The sequence below is a fragment of the Tiliqua scincoides genome, chromosome 1 (assembly GCF_035046505.1).
Source record: "Tiliqua scincoides isolate rTilSci1 chromosome 1, rTilSci1.hap2, whole genome shotgun sequence".
In the NCBI taxonomy this organism is placed as follows: Eukaryota; Metazoa; Chordata; class Lepidosauria; order Squamata; family Scincidae; genus Tiliqua; species Tiliqua scincoides.
The window spans coordinates 66,063,443-66,083,332 of NC_089821.1; the positions used below are offsets into that span (position 1 = coordinate 66,063,443).

Genomic DNA, 19,890 nt, shown 5'->3' on the forward strand with positions numbered 1-19,890 from the left:
TCCTCTGGGCGAGGTTGGTCCAAGACCTCCTGGCGCCTGAGGTGGCTCCCCAGATAGTGTCTCCTCTCAGCTGGGGATTCCAGGCACGTGCGGTGGATGGGGAGGCAGGTGAGGCAGAGCCTCCCCACAAGAGTCCTTCAAAAGGCAGTGGGTGGGGAGGCAGGTGAGTCAGAGCCTCCCCCCCCCATAGTCCTTTGAAAAGCGCCGCCACCGTGGGAGGCACCCAAGCGCCCTCAACCCACGCGATTGAGTGCTTCCCACGGCGGCGGCGCTTTTCAAAGGACTAAGGTGGGAGGCTCTGCCTCACCTGCCTCCCCACCCATCATACATCCCTGGGGGGCTCACCTGCTCCTGCCCCAGCTTCCCCTCAGTGTATAGTAGTGCAGGAGCTCATCATGACCCCCCACCGCTGTACATTAAGACTATACAACAGCAACAATTCGCTTTAAATGTGTTCATTGGAGTGTTTTCTTCTCCAGCCTCTTATTCCTACTTGGAAAACTTACAGCCCAATCCTATGCATGTCTGCTTAGAAGTAACATCAACAGGCCTACTTCTAGGAAAGTGTATAGGACTGCAGCCTTAGTATACAGGCGTGCGCCACTTAACAACTGTTTGATTAAGGACAAACCACATATAGGATGCTGCTCAAAGCATGACAAAGAGTCTCTTAATAAGGCAGCCAGGTGTCCCATAGCCTGCAGCAGTGTCTGCTTACATAACAAAGGAGCTCTTAATGCAAAGAGGCAATCTGTATCCAGTAGCCTGTGCAGCCAGCTAGTGTCTGGCAGGGAGTGTCTGTTTACACATCTAAGGCACTAGATTGGTTGGTTAACCTAACTGCATAACAACAGGGATCAGGAGAACATATCTTGTTAATTGTGCACACCTATAATTAATTCAAAGATTTAGCTCATTTCACCCCTGGAGTGAAGTGGGTTGCAGTAGTTTTAATCTTAACCTGTTAAAAATACAGATCTGTAACATTTCCCCAAAGCAGTCATATACCATGGTAGTATCAAGTCTAAAATATTAGAAACAAAATATTGAAATGAATGGATTTAATATTGTGCGGTATGCAGGACCTGGTAAGAGATGTAAATGTTATTGAGCCATTGGGGAACAGTGATCATGCTGCGATCCGTTTTGACATGCACGTTGGGGGAAGAATACCAGGCAAATCTCTAACAAAAACCCTTGACTTCCGATGGGCAGACTTCCCCCAAATGAGGAGGCTGGTTAGAAGGAGGTTGAAAGGGAGGGTAAAAAGAGTCCAATCTCTCCAGAGTGCATGGAGGCTGCTTAAAACAACAGTAATAGAGGCCCAGCAGAGGTGTATACCGCAAAGAAAGAAGGGTTCCACTAAATCCAGGAGGGTGCCCGCATGGCTAACCAGCCAAGTTAGAGAGGCTGTGAAGGGCAAGGAAGCTTCCTTCCGTAAATGGAAGTCTTGCCCTAATGAGGAGAGTAAAAAGGAACATAAACTGTGGCAAAAGAAATGTAAGAAGGTGATACTGGAGGCCAAGCGAGACTATGAGGAACGCATGGCCAGCAACATTAAGGGGAATAATAAAAGCTTCTTCAAATATGTTAGAAGCAGGAAACCCGCCAGAGAAGCGGTTGGCCCTCTGGATGGTGAGGGAGGGAAAGGGGAGATAAAAGGAAACTTAGAGATGGCAGAGAAATTAAATGAGTTCTTTGCATCTGTCTTCACAGCAGAAGACCTCGGGCAGATACCGCTGCCCGAACGGCCCCTCCTGCCCGAGGAGTTAAGTCAGATAGAGGTTAATAGAGAAGATGTTTCAGACCTCATTGATAAATTAAAGATCAATAAGTCACCGGGCCCTGATGGCATCCACCCAAGAGTTATTAAGGAATTGAAGAATGAAGTTGCAGATCTCTTGACTAAGGTATGCAACTTGTCCCTCAAAACGGCCAAGGTGCCAGAAGATTGGAGGATAGCAAATGTCATGCCTATTTTTAAAAAGGGAAAGAGGGGGGACCCGGGAAACTATAGGCCGGTCAGCCTAACATCCATACCGGGTAAGATGGTGGAATGCCTCATCAAAGATAGAATCTCAAAACACATAGACGAACAGGCCTTGCTGAGGGAGAGTCAGCATGGCTTCTGTAAGGGTAAGTCTTGCCTCACGAACCTTATAGAATTCTTTGAAAAGGTCAACAGGCATGTGGATGTGGGAGAACCCGTGGACATTATCTATCTGGACTTTCAGAAGGCGTTTGACACGGTCCCTCACCAAAGGCTACTGAAAAAACTCCACAGTCAGGGAATTAGAGGACAGGTGCTCTCATGGAATGAGAACTAGTTGGAGGCCAGGAAGCAGAGAGTGGGTGTCAATGGGCAATTTTCAAAATGGAGAGAGGTGAAAAGCGGTGTGCCCCAAGGATCTGTCCTGGGACCGGTGCTTTTCAACCTCTTCATAAATGACCTGGAGACAGGGTTGAGCAGTGAAGTGGCTAAGTTTGCAGACGACACCAAATTTTTCCGAGTGGCGAAGACCAGAAGTGATTGTGAGGAGCTCCAGAAGGATCTCTCCAGATTGGCAGGATGGGCAACAAAATGGCAGATGCGCTTCAATGTCAGTAAGTGTAAAGTCATGCACATTGGGGCAAAAAATCAAAACTTTAGATATAGGCTGATGGGTTCTGAGCTGTCTGTGACAGATCAGGAGAGAGATCTTGGAGTGGTGGTGGACAGGTCGATGAAAGTGTCAACCCAACGTGCAGCGGCAGTGAAGAAGGCCAACTCTATGCTTGGGATCATTAGGAAGGGTATTGAGAACAAAACGGCTAGTATTATAATGCCATTGTACAAATCTATGGTAAGGCCACACCTGGAGTATTGTGTCCAGTTCTGGTCGCCGCATCTCAAAAAAGACATAGTGGAAATGGAAAAGGTGCAAAAGAGAGCCACTAAGATGATTTCGGGGCTGGGGCACCTTCCTTATGAGGAAAGGCTACGGCATTTGGGCCTCTTCAGCCTAGAAAAGAGACGCCTGAGGGGGGACATGATTGAGACATACAAAATTATGCAGGGGATGGACAGAGTGGATAGGGAGATGCTCTTTACACTCTCACATAATACCAGAACCAGGGGACATCCACTAAAATTGAGTGTTGGACAGGTTAGGATAGACAAAAGAAAATATTTCTTTACTCAGCGTGTGGTCGGTCTGTGGAACTCCTTGCCACAGGATGTGGTGCTGGCGTCTAGCCTAGATGCCTTTAAAGGGGATTGGACAAGTTTCTAGAGGAAAAATCCATTATGGGGTACAAGCCATGATGTGTATGCGCAACCTCCTGATTTTAGAAATGGGTTATGTCAGAATGCCAGATGCAAGGGAGGGCACCAGGATGAGGTCTCTTGTTATCTGGTGTGCTCCCTGGGGCGTTTGGTGGGCCGCTGTGAGATACAGGAAGCTGGACTAGATGGGCCTATGGCCTGATCCAGTGGGGCTGTTCTTATGTTCTTATGGGGATCCAGCTTAAATTGGCTCACAACCCACCTAGTAGGTCCCAACAAACAATTTGAGAAACACTGTTCTTGACATTAACGTACACCGCTAGGCAAATCTCAGTTTCCCTCCTGCTAAACAAACTGAGACAAACTGCTAGGTTTCTTCTCTGCTGTTCTGTGGATGGGAGTTTCAAAGGTAGCACCTGAGCACCCCTGCAGTAGGAGAAGTTCTGGAACTCCACTCCCTCCTCTTTACTACATCCCTGTTCTTCCTCTCCCTAGATAGGAAGAGGAAGTGCTGAGGAGAGAGTGGTGGACTAGAGTCCAAAAAAGGGAGGAAGAACGTGGAGGTGTACAGGTGAATTGAGATAGCACTCTGCTCCCAATCTGCTACCTGGGGTAACTGCCAAAGTGGCCTCATGAATTATTTTCCTTCAGCTGACTATATTCATTTATATCATTGTCAGTTATTACTGTAGTAGCAGTAATGTCAGGGCTTAGTCTCAGAATCTTTCATTTCCAGTCAATACTTGGTATATGTATAATAATACTAGAAAGAAGTAAAGCATCTCTGAGCAGACATAGGGTTACCTGCCCTTACCATTGGACATTTGCAGCATACCTCCACATGTTTAGGGTGTTTCACTTGACCATGGCACTGTCTTTGAGTTTCTATCACTCCATGTGTGTGCATCTATTACTGTTGTTTGTAACGGCTTGGAAATCCCTTTAAAACCAATTGGACTTAACTTCCAAAAATGTGTTTATGTTTGTGGTACAAGCTTCTTTTGCAAAAATGGCTTTAGGATTTTGCTGCAGGTTCTCCTGTTGGATGATGGGCTTCCAAAGCACATAGTGAGGTTGGTAGTATCTAGGCAAGATTGAGTTTTGGTGCCTTGCCTTAGAAGTTAAGGCTGCAACCCTATTCATTTATCTGGGAGTAAGTTCACAGAACTTACTCAGAACATAGTGGGGCATATGTCAATTCACTGGGACTTAGTAAATATGTAAATTATCATATTGAACATCTTCTAAGATTACATCCATCTTCCATAGTTCTCTAGCCTCTTTTTCTTCTTTACTCTATCTTTGTCCAAAACCTCATTGACCAGATGATCTATTAGTAGTGGTTCCCAACCTGATTTTTTGGGAGGTCACCAAAGGGTGATGGAAAGATCAGATAATTAATTGCCTCAAACCCGAAGGCTATTCAAATATCAGATATAGCTCAGCACCTGCAATTTGCAAGATAGCTGTTAACTGCCCTGCAAGGAGCTAAGTACCTGCAGTTTACAAGCATGTGTAAATATAGAGAGATTTGAGGGTCTTTTTTGTGGTTATTATTGAATATAAATTTTTTTCTTTCTAGATCTTCTTTTTTAAAAGTCTGGTAAACCTAGGTAGGTCCCAATACATGTTTTAAAAAGTGGGTTCTGGTGCTAAAAAGTTTGGGAACCACTGTATGCCATCAAATAAATATTCTCTCATAAAGAAACCTGCCAAATGTACATTTCTTTCAAACATGAATTCTCATTTAATATTATGATGTCACCTTCTCAGCCCACAACTTCATGCATTTTTTGAAATGCATCATCTTACTGTAGAAAAATCCAGTTTCTACAACACTGTAGTAGTTTGAATGGTCTTTGTAAATACAGTAAATAGATTATACCAAATGAATTAGGCTTATTAGTAATATAACATTTGTCATCTGCTACTAGACAGAGGAACTTCTCCTACATTACTTCCACTATTATAACTTGCCTTTGCACATCCCTTTGTTTGACAGAGCCAAAACTTTTGCCTCTCAAAGCACTTCCCACAGTGAAGGGTCTTTAAACTGCAAGCAGTCATAAATTGCTGTCAGATCATCACATCAAAAAGTTTATACAAGACAGAATTTCATCTATGAAGGCTACTTCACACCCCACATTTTAAGGTGTTTCTGAAAAAAAGGTTTTAAGCATACAGGTAAATGTAATTATGAAAATTAATGTAATTATGTAAATATTAAAAATGTAAAAATAAAGGTAAATGTAATTATGAAAATAAACATATTACACAAGTGGACTTGACAGGGAGCAGAGATTGACCACAGCTCCCTTCTGAATTTACACATGTGAGAAATACTGGTTTCAGCCATGTAACTTTCTAAGAAGTTTATTTCAAAATGATTAATCTTTTATGTTTCAAGTCATCAGAAAACCCTGTGCTACATACAATGAGATAGTTTCATATGAAGAAATACTTGCATATCCCAATTTCATTAATGTCCTCAAATGTAAGTGTGCTTCAGGTAAATCCTGTCTGTATGTATTCATTTGTTCTATGCAAGTTATAATTTTATAGACTTGTCATCGTAACTCCTTAAATATTTTTCCTAGGTGATTAATTCCAGACTGCTGTCTTTATTCAGAGGGAGAATGTTCCATATAGACCCTTTTTCTGTACCTTCTCATTCTACAGTATACTCAAGTAGGAATGTGTGTACATATTTGGTGCATGCCAGCTACTAATACATGGAAAGACATTTGCTGAGTTAGCAGGCAAGTAGTATATAAAGAGACCTGGGGGTCCAGAGCCCCTCTATGGCCTTCCTACCAGAATGGGCTGACTTTTGCCAGTTTGCCTCATTTTCAAACAGCTGTTGGATTGTGCTGCCAGCATTAGGATTACACAGATGATCTCTCTTATCCTGTTGATTCATGGTCTGAGAAGGATGATCCTATTATATTGGAATTGCTGTAGGGTGGTCCCTGGTTAGCACATCTGTATGGAGCTGCTCCAAAATACCAAGGAGCAGTACTGTCTTGCCTAGTACACGAAGTATAATTATGCCAACACACACCCTACCCAAAGATAAAGTGGTGGTATGAGTAATGTGAACAGCATATCAGAAAGGATACAGAAAGGACTCTGTATTAAGTACTCCTGTGCTGCAGTACCAGGACAGCATGCTAATAGCACCATACCTGGCAAATAATCATTTTTTGGCAGTAGCACTCAGTGGATAACCAAAGCCATTGTGGAGTCGGGAGCTTTAGGGTGCAATCCTAACCCCTTATGTCAGTTTGGCCCTGTGAAGTAAGCAATCACTCCGCTTTCACTGCTGCGGGGAGCCCTGCCAAAGGTCACACCGGGCTCCCCGCACCCCGGGGAGGCTGCAGGAGGCTCAGGAGGCTGCAGCCAGCTGCACCCAAGCCCTGCAGCCTCCTGAGCTGCGCAATCCTGGGGATAGTGCCGCTACCTCCTCCCTGCCTCCAGGCTACCCCCACCCCTTAAGGGGGCAGAGGCCAGGGCCCACAGGCTGGGGCATAGCGATGCCCCAGTTTGAAAAGCCCTGCTCTACACCTAAGAATTTATCTTGTTTCAGGCTTGCTGAACTGAGATCAAGTAATAACTGATTAGAAGCGAGCTACCCTTGCTTGCCCCATTTCAGACGTTCAAAGTAGAAGAGAATTTGCAGCTGAAAGGTACAATTCTGTTTGACTGAATCCACTTTAATCTGTATAGTTTTTCATTGCTAAGTAATTTTGCAAACATTTTCAGGGCACAAAATTATTCACAATTTTGTATCACAAATCTACATAATACCTTTTGAAACAGGCTTGGCTGAGAATGTAATTTGCACACAGCAAGCCAGTGAGCTTCATGTGAAGCAAGAAACTGAATCCCACTAGTTTTAATGAGACCTCTTAGAGGTCAACAGAGCTTTACTACTTCACAGGGCCAAACTACACATGACACTAAGTACAAAGTTTGTACATTGGTTGGTTTTTAAACTTTAATAGGAGCTGCAAGGTTCCTGATCACGATTGCAGATGTATTTAACCCTTGTCTACCATGGTCCAATGAAAACCACATCTTGGTTATTAGACCTAGAAGGGAAAATTCTGCTAGCACCAACAGAAGTTTCTTTCTTGGGCCAGTAGTGCCTTTGAAATTCAACTTCTATTGGGACCACAACATGGAAGGAATGTGTTAAAAAACCCTCTCCTTGTACACCAACATACCTGTAATCCATCTCTCTGCCTCACAGTATTTCAGTAAGAAAAAAATGCAGGGCCAAGTGTTTAATGCAACATTTGGCAGTCACCATAAGAACATAAGAACAGCCCCACTGGATCAGGCCATAGGCCCATCTAGTCCAGCTTCCTGTATCTCACAGCGGCCCACCAAATGCCCCAGGGAGCACACCAGATAACAAGAGACCTCATCCTGGTGCCCTCCCTTGCATCTGGCATTCTGACATAACCCATTTCTAAAATCAGGAGGTTGCGCATACACATCATGGCTTGTACCCCATAATGGATTTTTCCTCCAGAAACTTGTCCAATCCCCTTTTAAAGGCGTCCAGGCCAGACGCCAGCACCACATCCTGTGCCAAGGAGTTCCACAGACCGACCACACGCTGAGTAAAGAAATATTTTCTTTTGTCTGTCCTAACCTGCTCAACACTCAATTTTAGTGGATGTCCCCTGGTTCTGGTATTATGTGAGAGTGTAAAGAGCATCTCCCTATCCACTCTGTCCATCCCCTGCATAATTTTGTATGTCTCAATCATGTCCCCCCTCAGGCGTCTCTTTTCTAGGCTGAAGAGGCCCAAACGCCGTAGCCTTTCCTCATAAGGAAGGTGCCCCAGCCCCGAAATCATCTTAGTGGCTCTCTTTTGCACCTTTTCCATTTCTACTATGTCTTTTTTGAGATGCGGCGACCAGAACTGGACACAATACTCCAGGTGTGGCCTTACCATAGATTTGTACAATGGCATTATAATACTAGCCGTTTTGTTCTCAATACCCTTCCTAATGATCCCAAGCATAGAGTTGGCCTTCTTCACTGCCGCCACACATTGGGTTGACACTTTCATCGACCTGTCCACCACCACCCCAAGATCTCTCTCCTGATCTGTCACAGACAGCTCAGAACCCATCAGCCTATATCTAAAGTTTTGATTTTTTTGCCCCAATGTGCATGGCTTTACACTTACTGACATTGAAGCGCATCTGCCATTTTGCTGCCCATTCTGCCAGTCTGGAGAGATCCATCTGGAGCTCCTCACAATCACTTCTGGCCTTCACCACTCGGAAGTTTGGTGTCATCTGCAAACTTAGCCACTTCACTGCTCAACCCTGTCTCCAGGTCAACACACTGTAGGCTGTACTTTATCAAGCACAGGCAAGGCTATGAAAGAGTACATTTCTGCATAAAGGCTTAGTGCCACTGAACAAAATCAGGATAACCAGTGCAGAGTTTTCATTAAAAGCCAAGGAGTTCGCTGCAGCTTCAGGGCCAAATCCTATCCAATTTTCCAGTGCCGGTGCAGCTGTGCCAATGGGGCGTGTGCTGCATCCTGTGGTGGGGAGGCAGTCACAGATGTCTTCTCAAGGTATGGAAACATTTGTTCCCTTACCCTGGGGCTGCATTGTGGTTTTACTGGTGCTGGAAAGTTGGATAGGATTGGTGACATAGGGCATCTTACAACATAGAACAAGAACCATGAATCTGGCTGCTGAGATTCAAGTATATTGTTTCCATCAGGGCTCTAGGTTTTAAACAGTTGAGCACCCCTCTCTCACTTGTAATAGTCTTCTGCTGGCTTCTGCTTTCCTTTACTCAGCAAAGAGACACAACTCCTTCTTAAAACTAAATTTATTTAGCATCGGAGCATACAAAAGAAACTTCTACAAACTTTGCCAGGGCTCAGAGGAACAAATACATCCTAAACAAAGATTCGGCCTCACTGTTTGCCGTTCCCATTGATGGGACGCTGCTTGTGGGCATCAGACTCCAGGAAAGCCTTGATGAGTGGTCGGGCGTTAAGGCGTTGCACGTAACCAGCCAGCAAGGGGAAGGAAGCCAGGCAATCAGGGGCAAGAACCAGATGCACATGGAGCAAGTCAAGCAGATTGTAGTCTACAAAGGAGATCTGGGGGGGGGGGTAGAAGAGATGTATGTCAAAATAAGAGAGCAACTGTAAGACATTATCATAGTTTCTCAGTATATTAAGTTTAGGTAGTAGGCTGTTTGTTTTGGTTTTACCCTATTGTATGGCCCATCAGCCATTGTCACTGCCTGTCAACCATCTTCTTTGTGTCTCCCATCTCACGGGAACTGTCTGCTTTCCCATCGAGCAGTTCCCAAGAAAGGCTGAGGAAATGGATTCAAAACCTCAGGGGTGAAGAGTTGAAGGCACACTCATAGTGTTTACCCCAAGTTCTTGGTTGGTACTACCTTTGCTAATTATCCGACTGCACTTGTATGATAAGATGCTTCCAAGTGATGAGAACTTAAGAAATAGTAGTGCTCAGCTTTAACATATAATCACCTTGCTATCAGTTTGTCTGCTTTTGCCAGTTAGCACTGATGTAGTGATAAATCTGTTGAAGCAAACATTTAAGCCTATGTAATCATGCATTTAATTCAGCTCAATGCTGAAGGCACTTGTATGTTGTGTTGGTCCGTGTGCCCACCTGGAATTACTTTGTGTGTTCGATGCACTTAGACCAGCCTTTTCATCTCATGGCACACTTGAGAAGGTGCTAAAATTGTCAAGGCACACTATCAGTTTTTGACAATTGACAAGGCACACTGCACTGCCACCCAAGGAGCTCACGTCCCCCAATGGCCCCTCTAATATACCACCCTTCCCCCAAACCCCTGCAGCACACCAATATGTCACAGCACAGTGGTTGAAAATCGCTGTCTTAGACTTACAAATAGCCTTGAATGCCAATTCTAAACATATTTCTTTCTCAGAACCCAAATGAACCTCAAGCTCCTGGCCTGAGCCACGGGTAGAGACACTTATTGTAGCATGCAACAGGAAACAGTCTAGGACCTGCTGAGTGTTCTTATCTTATACTGAAGCAGTTCTTTGTGCAGGTGGGAGAGGAAACAAATACAAAGCAAGATTCTTTTCTAGGGAATTTGAGGCACTTGTGGGATTACAGAAAAGTGAAGAATGTGGTATTAGCCCCAGAATTCAGTTTCCCAAGAATCTTAATTTTCATTTTAAAACAAAATTCTTTTCCTTTCTGGCTGTAAAAATAGGCCTCAAAGTATCTTAGCAACAAATACTAAATTCTCAGGAGCCAAAGAAACGGCTGAATAAGTTATCCAATAGCTGGGATGCAGAGCGTCTGCTCTTCTTAATTACTTAATATGTTATAGAAAATACCAAGTCAGCAAACCATGCGTTTTAAAAAAAATGTGCTTTACTTGCATAACTGACAGGTCACAGAAGTCACTGTTGCTTGTGCAGAATTTGGACTGCCTATATCAGTAGTTCTCAAACTGTGGTCCATGTTTGGTAGGTCATGAAACTGACGAGCTGATAGCCAAAAAGGAAAATGCACTGAGCTCTACGAAACGGAGCTGCACACATGCATTTACTCGTGAATAGGCAACTGTGCCTCAGCTCTTATCGAAGGCCAGGCAACTGCAAGATCACTAGAATGGTCCCAATCCAATAAACTTGGAACTCAACAAATGTATCAGAAGGCACCCTTCCACCATAGGACAAAGGATAAAAACAGAGGCTTGAGTGGCTGATAAAGTGAAACCTTTTTTCTTAGTTACATAAAGCTAGGTGGAACCTGGTAGAGAGCTGTTTTAAAAGGTGGGTTCCAGCGCTAAAATGTTTGGGAACCACTGGCCTAGATGAAAGGTTTAAGTAAGTCTACACAGCCCTGAGGAAGAGACTAGACAAGGGATATAAGGTAGTGAAGGAAAAAACAGTGGGGACATACTTCCAATGCCATAACAAAAGCAATAGATGTAGTAAAGACAGAATATGCACTGCTATGTAGATATGCTTCAGCCTCAGGGAAGGGAAAGGGGAAACAAGAGGCTTTTCTGAAAAAGGGGAAAGATTGTGAAGCAAACCTCTCCTCTCCCAAATACTAAAGGCCTCAAGGAGATTTTTCCTCCATCATGAAGACAGAAAGTGGTGAAACAAAAATAGAGTAATGAAAACATCAAAACATTATTGAGGACAGACTAGTAACCTACCTAAGGCAATTTCACCTCTTCAGCAGGAGACAGCTTTTAAGTGCTTCAAAGTACCAACAGGCACACAAACAGTATGCTTTACCTTTTTGCCCACAATGAAGCCCTTCCCTCCATCATTCTTAGCCAGAAGATTCTCAAAAGCTCGGAGTTCTCCTGGCAGGGCCTCGATATAAGCAGCTTTGCCATTCTCCTGCCAAGAGACAATAACCCACATGAAATAAAGATCTGACCACACTGGGAAAGAACTGAGGAATATAGATAATCAGATGGAGCTGGGTTCAGAGTTCTGCCACACTGCATGAGTGGGAGATGGGTCAGAGTCCTGTTGGCTCCAACTTCCTGTCCCTTTGCTAGACCGAAGACCTGAGCCTGGTCATCTGGATTCATTAAGAGAAAGCAATGGAATTTGGATTTCAATGGCTCCCAATAATCATCTCTTAGTGGAAACACTTCCACCTGCACTTTAGGGTAAGGAAGAAACTAAGCCAGATGATGGTGAAATCCTGACTCTGCTCTCTTGAAGCTTCTCCATCTCTTCTTGTGGCAAAGCCTTTCAGATTTCCAAGTGTTTGATTGAACCATATCTTTTGTTAAACTGGGCATTATATTGCATTTCTTCAGGCTTACGTTTTCCTCCAGTAAGGCAACCCAATCTAATCACCTGCTTTTAGAGAGGCCCAGCCCTCCCTCAACCTCTCTGGCTATCAAACTCCAAGAGCCTATTATGGTGATACAGATCTCAAATCCAAACGATGAAAAATAAGCCTGGCCGTGCCCCAGCTTACATAATTCTGATAGATGAGACGGACATATTTCAGGCGAAAGTCCTCCACTCCATCATTCACCATGTCCAGCAGTGTTGCTTCCTTTGCATCTTGACCATAAAGTCCTGAGCAGCAGAGAAAAAAAGACTGGCAAAGGCACATCCAGCCAGACTCCAACTCTTAGGCACAGGCACACCCACACAGACACAATAGTTTCTTTTTTAAAACTATAAAGCATATGTCTAGTTTTGCATTCTGATGTTATGAAGACTTTGGGGCCAAGGACAATTTTATTTCTTGTTCAGATTTTTTTTCTGCTGTAGTTTCTCAATTAAAAAATAGTATGGCTTTGATTCCCACTTCTGCTTTTTATTTACATACTGCTTTTCAAGTAAAAGCCTCCCAAAGCAGTTTACACACCACACAGCAACAGGAAAAAACTAAGATAAAAAAGATAGAACATATTAAAAAATACTACTAAAAACAAGCATGTGCTTTTATTTTTATATAGTTTCAGCTAGCTAAAACAAATAAATCAAGACAGGCCCTTGTATCCATGGATCCAGTATCCATGGATGCGGGGGGGCACCCTGCCTCCCACACCCATTAACATTGCTTAGATCCTTATTGGGTTGAAAATGTTTTTGCTTTTACAAAGGAAGTTTTTGTAAAGTTCTTACAAAGCAAAAACATTTTCACTGCCGTAAAGATCTAAATGTTAATGGGTGCTGGGGGTGTGTGCGCAGGGCCCATGGAGGCAGGGTTCCCCTGTATCTGCAGTTTCCATATCGGGGGGGGGGGCTGGAATGGATCCCATGCAGATATGGGGGCCCATTTGTACAACCACCCACTCAATTGTTTCTCTACCAACCTGCCAAAAAGGCAAATATACATATGGGCATCTCCCCAACAAACTGCCCCACCCAAGAAGGCAACAAGCCTTTGAACAGACTTGCTGCACAGTCCCAGCTCCCCACAGCCAATTCCACCACCCACCCACCCCCATCTTCAAGCCTCACCATGGTTCCTAGCCAAGTGGCGCAGGATAGCATTTGACTGGAACAGTATGAAATCTCCATCCTGAAATCTAGGCAGCTGCCCAAAGACCTAGTGAAGAAAGGAAGGAGGAAGAAAAAAAAAAAAAGAGGCTAATGACCAAACATTCCGTACATTCCTAAAGAGGTGAGACAGGAGCCTAGTTAGCATAACTGGTATGCCTAATGTATCAAAAAGAACAGCTAAGGGCCAGGCTGAAGAGTTGGGCAGAATAATTTTTCCTCCACCACCGCATATGCATGCACACCTCTTCCACCCACCCCCAACAGCCAAGACAGTATCACTCACACATGATTTCTTGAGGTCTCCCTTCTGCCAAATCTCCCCAGTCACCACATCCTCTGTCCACTCCTGTCCCTGATCAGCCAGCAATAGCCGCATAGCCTCACAACGTCCTGAGAGATATAAATAAAAATAATTATGCATGAACACACAGTACATAGCAAAGAAACACAGCCCGCATGTGCAACTCAGCTATAATGGGAGGAGATGGAACAAGTGCAGTTGCATGTAAGGACGTGCAAATTATTTACATGTGTGTACCCATGCACATGCAAACAATGTCTACAGAGCATGGACAGAAATTGAGGTGTTAGACTGCAAGGCCATCATTAGTCTCATAGAAGGCAGTTCAACATTTGCCAGTTGGGAGAGAGCAACTTCAAGGTAGTCTTTTGCTCAGTGGTCCCCCTCCTGCCCACCCTCTCTGTGCTTTAAATTGCCCTTAATATGAACTGTTGACAGGACAACACAATTCTAACACACAAGACTCTCAATATCACATCGACAGTATTTTAAATCCTACTTGGAAACAAGGCCCAGTAACATCAGGGGGACTTTCTTTTGCCTGGTTAAGATCAGACTCCAGAGTCTAATTCAACTCTTTGATATATTTCCCATTGTCAGGATCTACATTGTAAGTTCTTGGGGGAAGAAAGCAGTTTTCTTTGCTTCTGCTACTCTGAAGAATATCATGTATGTTACCAAATTATTACTGCTATGGAGGGAAAAAAACAACAACACCTATTTTCTTGGAAAATAAGTTTTCACTTGAACTAAAGCTTGTACAACACTGCAGTTCTCAGCTGACACCTTCAGCACATCAGTAACACAGAACATGAGCAAGTAGCAGCTCCTCTTGAAAGCCAACACCCCTTTTAATGTAAACACTCACATTTAAATTCCTTTTAAATTTAAATTTCCTTTTGCTGTAGGAAAGCAACTTTGGGGAGGGTGTGAGTGCAGAAATAGTGCTGAATACTTTCCCTTCTCACCCCTTTTCTGATGCAACTCCTGATGCCTAAGCTGCTTTCTCTTGGGGCTCTAGACAGTTGTTTAGGCCAAGGAAGGGTTGTAGCAGAGGAACAGTGCATGAGAAGATGGTTAAGCACCTTCTTGCACCAGTTCCCCACTCTAAATCATACCCTCCCCCCCCCACACACACACACGGTTTTGATGCCCACAGAAACCCTACATGTCCAAGAACTGGAAAAGGGGCAAGGCGATACTATCCACTGAAAGTAGATGCAGATAGCACAGGGCTAACTACATACCACAGAAGTAAGTGCGTCCTTGGTTTTACTTTCCATTCTGGATAGAGAGACAACTCTTCCAGCATACCAACAGGTGCCCTCCCTCAGAGAAGGTTCAAGCTGTGGCTGAGGGCCCAGTCCTATCCAACTTTCCAGTGCCAATGCAGCCCTGAGGTAAAGGAACAAATGTTCCCTTACCTTCAGGAGACCTTCTTGACTGCCCCCCACTGCAGTCACAGCCCAGCTACATCAGCACTGGAAAGCTGGATCGGATTGGGCCCCGAGTCACACTACTTTCAACTCAGCAGAGCTGCTCTCTGGCATCAGGGCTTCTACCACAAATACAGTAAATTAGCCTTGATTACAACATGAAGTAAAACTAAAAGAGTCTTCTCCTTTATTCTTCATCAAAAGAAGATCTCCTCCAGCCAGAGCAAGTGATATTTCCCATCACTCACCCTGCAAGATGCTCTTAAGCTGCAAGCCTATCCAGACTTAACTGGGAAAAAGCTTCATTGACTACAATGGCACCAACATCTGAGTAGACATGCCTAGGATTGGGCTCTAGGATCCCAGCTCCTTCATTTTCACTTTGTCATAAATCATGCCCAAATAGAATAATCTGCCTCTTTTATTTCCCAAAGAAGTAACCACCTTGGCCCAATCTAACAAAGCCAGATGCTGCCTACAAAACAGTCATGCCCCACTGAAGTGTAACTCACCCAGGTAAACACATGTTCACAAAAGCTCATGAACTCCACCAGACACATGATAGCAGGGTGTTCAGATACATTGGAGGACAGAGTGCCTCTTCCTTTAACCATTTGTTCAGAAGAGGAAATTTGGGCAGGTGCTGCTCAACATGGAAGAGTTTTAAAAAACTGCACCTGCCCAAATTCCCTCTCCTCTACAATGATTAAAGGCAGAGGCACTCTGTCCTCCATTGTCTCTGGTCATCCTGCATGCTAGGGCTATAAACCCATCATCCTCTCAGATTCCAGCAGTTGTCTTGTATTATCAGAGAGCGTGCCACCCCTTTGGGTAAGAATTTGTCCTGCTCCCTTTCCATCAAATTGAAGCCAGGCAAAATTTCCTTGGCACCAACCAAAAGCACAATCCTACGCATGTCTACTCAGAAGTAAATCCCATTGTGCAGGGCCTAGGAGAGGGGGTAAAGGGGTAATTTGTACCCAGGCCCAGGGTCAAAAGGGGAGCACTGGAGCCAAAGGAGGGGGCCCACAAATTTCCTGGGATCTTACATTTTCCTGTCTGCTCAGACTTGTTGCCCGCACAGAATGCTGGGAATACTACCACAAGCATGGTGCAGCCGCAGCTACTGGCAAGTCATATGTGCTGGGCTGAGGAATGTGTACATGACACTACTTAACACATCTAGGAGGAAACTGGCCTGCTACAGTAGCTCTTTGGCTTGTGGATCTGCTTGCTATGAAGGAGCTCAGGGACACAGCTGTGGGGTTACAGCTGCTGCAGGAGCATGTTTTGGTATGCACAGGATACTTTCCATTCAAGTGTCAGCCTAAGATGATGATGCTCATTTTCTGCATGATTTTCTAGATTTTTAGCAAGAAAAGTGTATTGGGTTTTCCGTATTACAGCATCTAGCTGCCGGCGCCATATGGGTGGGTAGATTAGGCTCAGAACACTTTTCCAGCTGTCTCCATCCCCCCACCCTGTTTTGCCCCTCCCTCCCCCATTCTGCTTGCCCGTCACCCCCTCCTTTCATCCCTCCTTCTTTGCAAAGGGACCCAAAAGGAATTTTGTACCCCCTACAGAATTCCTCTCAGAGGCCCTGCCATTGTGTTCAACGGAGCTTACTCCTGGGAAAGTGTATATAGGATTGCAGCCAGCAAAATCTGAGATTTCCCCATGCGCCGTTTCCCCCCATCTGCCTGCTCTGCCATTTCACGTGATTGGGTTCAGTACTCACCGCGGACGGGAAAGTAGCTGATGGTGTATTTGCCAGGCACTAGAAAGGAAACGGGGGGGAAGAAAAACACAACACAGGAGGGTTAGTTCTCCACCTTTCTCTTTGGTACCTGCTTCCACCTGGGGGACTATGCAGATCCCGAGAAGCATCCTCAGCTCGGTCCCAATCCCACCCAGCCAAGGATCTGCCCCCAATTTCCTCCAGGGTGCTGCTTTGGGGTCCAGCATTTTACTTACTGTCAAAAACCAAGCAGCTCACTCGAAGCACAAGCCAGAATGATCTTGGTACCACCACGCAGAGCTACTCAAATCACCGAGGAGAGAGTGCTGAGTCACCGTGCACAAGCACTTCCTTCGCCTCCCCCTTTCTTAAAGAGGCAGAATAGAAATCACTAGGATCCAGTAGGCGGACCTACATTGTTCCAGGTGGCACAATGTGTGCGAAAGTGTATCCGATTTCAGCCCCAGAAAGCAGGTGCCAGCCTGTGATTTCATTGTCAAGGCTTCACTTTAGGAACTGTGAAATGCAGTGTGTTAATAAACTCAACTGCTTACTGTGAAGTGTCCTCAGTACTGAGGTCGAGGACAATCCGGGGAGATCCGGTGAGATGGGGTTCTGGGCACAGTGTGTGCTTTCGGAGGATGTTTGACGTAGGGCTGCCAGGTCAGGGCTTCTATACTTTCCAGAGGTGTAAGGACATATGAAGCAACCTTATGCAGAATTAAATTCTATATACGCTTTCCTGAGAGTAAGCCCCATTGAACAGAATGGGACTTACTACTGAATAGACACGCATAGAGAGTCAAAATATTTGTTCTTTGGCAAATGGATTTTGTATTTGCGGCTTCGAAATCACGAGATTGCTTTTTTTAGACTTTTCTTCATGTACTATCATCCTGTCTGTATTACTTTGTAGCAAGTCTCTCCTTAGGTCTTGACTATAGTGTAACCTGGACAGGGATTAGAGCTGTTCTGTGAGGCATGCAGTTGCTAGTACTGCTGGTGCAAAGTACCGATTGAACAGTAGTCCTTGTCTTAGTAGCTCAGCAACAGTAGGAATTACCAGAAGGTAAAGGGGTTAGACTAGATGACCTTTTAGGTAACTTCCAACTCTGATTCAATGACTTCCAATTCTATGATTCTATGCAGCATGTAGCTATGCTGTATCATCATCATCATTATATAATAACAATAACAGTAACAATAATAATAGCATTTATATACTTTTCAACAAAAAAAAATTCACAGAGAAAATAAAATAACTTCAGCTAAGGACATGGATGGAGAGATAAGACTTTTTTTGTTATACCATACTACATCTTGAGCCAAGACCCATGGCTATGTGCAATCTTGTGTGAGAAGTGATTCATCATTCATGGCCCTCCTTCGCTCTCATCTCTTTCTTCTAGGCATTGTTACTGCCTTTCTCACCTGTCTCATTTGGTTGTGTTTTCCAAACCCTTCATCCTTTGCAGGTGGCATCTCCACTGGAAAAGATTGTTCATTCATCTATTGATAGTAATCTATTTTTCATTTAACTTGCAATGAACCTAAGAACATAAGAAGAGCTCTGCTGGGTCAGGGCAAGAGCCCATCTAGTTGAGCATCCTGTATATCACAAGTGGCCTACTAGGTGCCTCAGGGAGCACTCAACACAATAAACCTCTATTGTGTTGACACTCCCTTGATTTTGGCATTCAGACATAGGCTACCTCTGAAACCAGAAGGCTGCATACAGTCATGATGTCTTGTAACTTGTGAAGAACTTTTCTCCATAAATCTGTCCAATCCATTCTCTAAAGGCATTTAGGCCAGGTACCATCACAACATCCTGTGGCAAGAAGTTCTACAGATTATTTACATGCTGGCTGAAGAAATGTTTCCTTTTGTCTGTTCTAACTCTCCCACCTGTCAATTTTAGTGGAGGTCCCTGGTTCTGGTGTTGTGCAAGAGGGAAAAGAACTTCCCTCTATCCCAGTAATTGTCAGCCTTTCTCATCTCCCTGCACACTTGAGAAGGCACTAAAATTGTCAAAGCACACCACTGGTTATTTGACAAGGCACACTGCATTGCAGGTAGGGGGACTCACATCCTCCAATGGCCCGACTAATAAATGACCCTGCCCCAAATCCCATGGCACACCTGCAGATCATTTGCAGCACACCAGTGTGCCACAGTACACTGGTTGAAAATTGTTGCTCTAGCCACTCTATCCATCCCATGCATAATTATATATGTCTCAATCATGTCCCCCTAAGGTGCCTTCTTTCAAGACTGAAGAGCCCCAAGTAAAGGAGTGTGTCAAACCATGTTTCCTTGCAATCAAATTTTTCTAATCTGGAGGTTCATATATGTTGCAATTGAAGTTTTGAAAACAACTGGATGGGAATTTCTTGAACAAATGGTCAAATGATTGACCGTTTTATGTATCTATTTTTTCCTGAGATAAGTTTACACTTTCTCTTTTTATTGCAAGAATATATACGGTGTACATTTAACATATCCTCTTCATTAGATCACTGCACAATCCTGACCACGGCTTGTGCTGGCTCAGAGTGTTGCCAAAGTGCCTTAAAGCATGTTTGCAACTGCTATACTTGTGAGCTGGCAGAGCCAGTGCAAAGGCCTGCACCAGCCTGACAGCATTGCATCCTGGGGCAGCACTGGACAGCAGAGGTAGGATTGCGCTGGGTGACACAGGTGCTGAGAGAGGGTGGCAGGGAAGGAGTGTTTCAGGTTGGGGAGGGTGGAACGGGGGCGAAACAGGCCTGGGAGGGGGCAGGATTGATGGAGGCCTCCTTTGCCATATCCTAACCCCTTTCCTGGCCCACCTGGCATTACACTGGCCTGGCATGGATCTGCGAAGCTCCATGGGGTGGCTGGGGCTTTATCTGGGGATAAGGGAAATACATCCCCTTCCCTCCAGGAGTCCTCCAGCTGCCTTCTAACCTTTGCTGGACACAGCACAGGCTGTGCAGCTTGGATGTGCCAGAGCAGGTTAGGATTGGGCTGTCATAGATACACACAATGACTGTTTATACAGGCTCCAGTCAACCTAAAATGAGGGACTTCTCTCATCAAAGCCCAGCCTCATCTGAA

At 44.6% G+C, this 19,890-nt stretch overlaps 1 protein-coding gene across 1 annotated transcript; it reads right to left on the reverse strand.

The window, feature by feature from the left end:
- Positions 1 to 9,115: 9,115 nt before the first annotated feature.
- GSTP1 (glutathione S-transferase pi 1) lies at positions 9,116 to 17,144 on the reverse strand. The gene is made up of 7 exons (XM_066635152.1): positions 17,028 to 17,144; positions 16,792 to 16,830; positions 13,600 to 13,706; positions 13,275 to 13,362; positions 12,277 to 12,380; positions 11,574 to 11,681; positions 9,116 to 9,407 (listed from the first exon to the last, which is right to left on the reverse strand). Coding segments are annotated over exons 1-7 (636 nt in total). The 5' UTR covers positions 17,029 to 17,144; the 3' UTR covers positions 9,116 to 9,218.
- Positions 17,145 to 19,890: the final 2,746 nt, after the last annotated feature.